At 34.3% G+C, this 4,443-nt stretch overlaps 1 protein-coding gene across 1 annotated transcript; it reads right to left on the bottom strand.

The window, feature by feature from the left end:
- Positions 1-429: 429 nt before the first annotated feature.
- LOC127836274 (D-beta-hydroxybutyrate dehydrogenase-like) lies at positions 430-3,648 on the bottom strand. The gene is made up of 6 exons (XM_052362777.1): positions 3,531-3,648; positions 2,815-2,937; positions 2,549-2,652; positions 2,271-2,343; positions 1,272-1,333; positions 430-808 (listed from the first exon to the last, which is right to left on the bottom strand). The coding sequence occupies exons 2-6, from the start codon at positions 2,882-2,884 to the stop codon at positions 716-718; spliced, it is 402 nt and encodes a 133-aa protein (XP_052218737.1). The 5' UTR covers positions 2,885-2,937; positions 3,531-3,648; the 3' UTR covers positions 430-715.
- Positions 3,649-4,443: the final 795 nt, after the last annotated feature.

Below are 4,443 nucleotides of genomic sequence, written 5' to 3' on the forward strand. Positions count from 1 at the left end.
TTTTCATTTGTTTCAACAATATATTACGTCAAATATGTCTACCTTATTTTTGAGTCGTGTTGAGTTTAAAGCTTATACAAAGCTCTTATGCACAAACAGTTGGTTTAAAGGGACGAAAGCATTTTGCGATACAAATGAAATCGGAGTACACAGTTAGACTGTGAATTATATTCATATGCAAAACCATTTAATAGAATTCAATTTCTGTTTTTTTTTTATATAATTCATTAAAGGAAAACGGTGAGATAGATTCCTCATTTGTAACCGTAGACTTTGCTCAGCCAGCTGCAATCGTGATACATTGGCTATCTCCGGACTTATCCGTAAGATTAATTTATGGAATAAATCGTCTGCTGATTCAGACTGAGACAGCTGTGGCTAAGGGGAGAGGGCAACGTGGCTGACTTAGGCATTAATGTTAACATGTAGTTAAGCATTATATTGATTATAGAAGATGAACAATACAACATATTTCTTTGCCTAGGTTTCAGCAGTCCGCTTATATCACATCAGCCTGACGCGTAGCCATTTTGTTTTACTTTTTACTTTATATTAAAATTCACATAAACACATATCACTTAGTTAATTCCGAATGCACAAATCAACGATATACGTTCGTTTATATCAATCCGTTGCTTAAACAGAAGTCTCCCTTATCTTGCAGTTTTAATTTAAACGAAGCATTTTTTATAACTACTGTGTCATCGTCATTTCGTTATCTGGCCGTATAGCCTGCGTCGACGGGAATGGCACAACCGGTAACGCTCCCAGCCTCGTCACTACATAGGAATCCGACTAGTGCCGCCACCTAGAGGTAGAGCAAAACTTGGAATAAATGCAAATTACAGTAGATAGACGTTGTATTAAAACGTTGGATCTTTATTTTTTGTAAATTATCGAAATGACTACCTATGTGTGGTTTATTGATAAATGAAAATTCCACAATGGAATGATAAACAATACAAACGTTCAAATTATTTTAATGATACCGATTTTCAGTGCGCCAAGTTTCATAGACACGTTAAATAAAAGCACATAGCTATAAAACATATTTCATTATATTGTATAGAAACTTTAGAAACATTAAATACAAAATTTCCAAAACAATATACATGCAATAGTAAAATATAGTAACATACACAAGAGAAACCAAAGTAAACGTTTCAAGATAAAATCTTAAATCATATGAGTACGTCGGTTAACACTTAAAGCAATGAACATAAAGATTGATATAGTGACAGCAATATTTTTAAATCAGGTTCCATACTTACTCGCATCTCTTCGTAGGAAATGTTATTCTGATTTGCCCTGTCTCGAATCTGTTTCATCACAACTGTAAAGGTGTGTTTAAAACTGAATTAATACACAGATTTTCATTAAATAACTAAATAAATATGTCGTATATTTGCGTTCTCTTACTTCATCGTGCCAGCTTTCTGGATGACTAAACCACGGTCAAATGTCCCGGGCGAGAGCTAAATTAAGGCCACTTGTTTTAACTATATTAGATATAATATACACATAAACGATTCATATAGTGCTTTACACAAATTATATTTACACAATAATTTCTAGAAATGTAAACATTTGTGTCTGTGAAAAAGTAAGTTTTTAATGTTGAAAGGTGATGACCGTATTCAATATAAATAAGTGGCGCTCTTAATTTTGAAAGTCTGAAGTAGTTATATAGTATATGTTTACCTACAGCTGAACATTCATAAATTAAAAAAAGACCTGTGACCATGCCATATTTTAAACATTTTATTGATTTATTAATTAAAATTAATATTGAAAGCAGGGTTTGTATCCAAGCTTCCTTCGCACAAAATTCCAGCACAATACCACAAACCAAATTCAGTGTATTTAGCGGAGATAGATGTGCATGCAGACTGTAACCTGAATGTCGCAGCCACGCAAAACCTGTTACAATTTAACGCCTCTTTATGTAACATAGATATATAGAAGTTGACCGTTTACCTTAAACCAAAAAGTGCAATAAGCGGGTATTATTATGCTAAATTGCATGTAAGAGGTGTAATAAAAAGGTTAGTCACCTCACACAGTGAACCCGAACACGTGTGTGAAGCTTCAATAGAATATCCATAGTAGAACAGTGATAATGAGGTTTCTTTGAACGGGTACCTCTATCAGAACATATCGCGGACGCCAACTCTGACATTTGGGTAGGTAGTATAGTTTGGATATGGTATTTGTATGTTGGAATGTTGTGTGCGACTTGAAAGAAAACAACGTACATGACGTTAACTTACGTTCAGTTTCGACGTACGCAGGGCAAACTGCGTTACACGTAATACCGTTCTCGGCCGTCTCCAAAGCTACGGCCTGCAGAAGCAAACGACATAATTTATATCTTGACTAAAACATGTTAAAGTAGTTTTCGTTTAAAAAATACACTTTCAATATTTTTGTTTAACGACATATATTGACCTAGAAGCTTAAATAAGCTTATCGTTTGCCACTTTCACAATCAACTGCAAGACTATTACTTTATCAGTGAATATCATTCATCGATGAATCGAAACAATACCTTAGTAAGTCCAATTAGTGCGTGCTTCATGAAGCAATATGGTGCTTTTCCAGGCATGGCAATAAGTCCGTTGATTGACGAAATGTTGACAATACGACCCCAGCCTGAAATGTTGATATGTTTACAAAATAGAAAGGTAAATTATTGACATTTGTTTATTTAATCCCGTCCAAGTTGCAACAAGGTAATGCCATTTGTACAACCACGCTAAAATGATCATTATAATAACTTAAGGTAAACATGAACCGTAATGTATGCTAGCTCACCCTTTTTCTTCATGAAAGGAATGAAGTGACGTATTAGAAGGAACGATGACGTCAGATGGATTGCCACCATTTTATGCCATATATCCACCGGAAAATCTTCTAGGGGCGCCACATGCTGGACTCCTTAGGGAGTAAACACATACATTTGTATTTAAGGACATGGTGTCGATTGAACGTTGATTATTGGCTAAATAAATAGAAAGGAAATACTATGTTGGATTGGATTAAATCCACGGGCGTCAACCTGAATAATAATAAGTTGTTTTAACATATTTAATTACTGATTTGGTTTTCTCTTTTCAGTTTCTTATTTACTTTTTTAATGTTTAGTTTTTTATTTGGTCTTTAATTCAATCTGTGTCCGAGGTTCATGTGCTTAATTTTGGGACTACTTTTCACATAGTTAATGGGAAATTACCAACTGTAATTTTGCAATTTGTCTATACAGGCGTTAAGGTAACCGCACGTGCTATTTGCACTTTCGCGGATTAAATGAAGCTCCTTGCTCTAAACATATAAAACAGTCAACCTGAATGTATTTCCGAACGTTAATAGGGACCAACAATTGCCACCAAAAGGATGCTACTCGTTCATGTAGACCTGACTGGTTTCAGTTGCTAACCTTTCAAATAAAATGAAATACAATAAACAAATCAAATATCCAAGGCGGAGATAAACTATACATGAACTATTGTTTGTCTCACTTATGACCTTACCCGCATTATTGACGAGGGCGTCGATACCATGCGGATATATGCGCGATATTTCTTTACATAATTTGGCTACCTCAGATTCCTTCGTGAAATCAGCTCCAACAAAGGTGCAATTGACCCCGTGTTTACTGAAATTGTAAAACTCTACATTACAAAAGAGATCTTTATTATGTTGTATTAAGGTATCATCAACGATTTCGATTTCTGATTCTTACTATTTTAACCAAGTACCCGTATGCGTTAATAGATGTTTATTGAACACTTCAACACGACAAAGTGATGTATGCACCATTGGCGAATATCTTTATCAAGAATGTCAGTAGATTTTGAAAACCAGGAGTCAAAATTACGCAAAGTATCAAAATTATGAAAGGTCAAAATTAAAATGATTATGGTAAAAATACTTAAGTAACTTGAAATGGTCCTAAATGCATGTTTTTGTAATATCTTGTTTATCATAATAATGAATTACACATTTTCACAAATGCTTAATTATCTCCATAATGATCATATCTAGTACTTTTTCCAAGTAAGATTGTAAAAAAAAGTGTCAAAATGATGTACGGCTAATTTTCTGCATAAGTCAAAAATGAGACAATTGAAACTTGCTTTCATCACAATGCAGGATTCAGCTTATATTGAAAAAAAAATGCTTTATAATAGTAAATTCGATGAAATTTTTATTATGAAAAATCAACAACAAGACAATCACAACAAAACCCCATACATTACTTGTTTATTCAACTTGTCCTCACAAACCTTTTCAGACTTGTCAAGGCTTTATCGATATCGTTCTGTGACGCAACGCCAGTTATTACTATGTCATATCCGTTCTGCGCAAGACGATGCGCAATTCCCAGCCCAATTCCACTAGTAGATCCGGTCACAAACGCTACACGACGACCTTTCCTCTGAA

Source organism: Dreissena polymorpha, chromosome 6, assembly GCF_020536995.1.
Source record: "Dreissena polymorpha isolate Duluth1 chromosome 6, UMN_Dpol_1.0, whole genome shotgun sequence".
Taxonomy (NCBI): Eukaryota; Metazoa; Mollusca; class Bivalvia; order Myida; family Dreissenidae; genus Dreissena; species Dreissena polymorpha.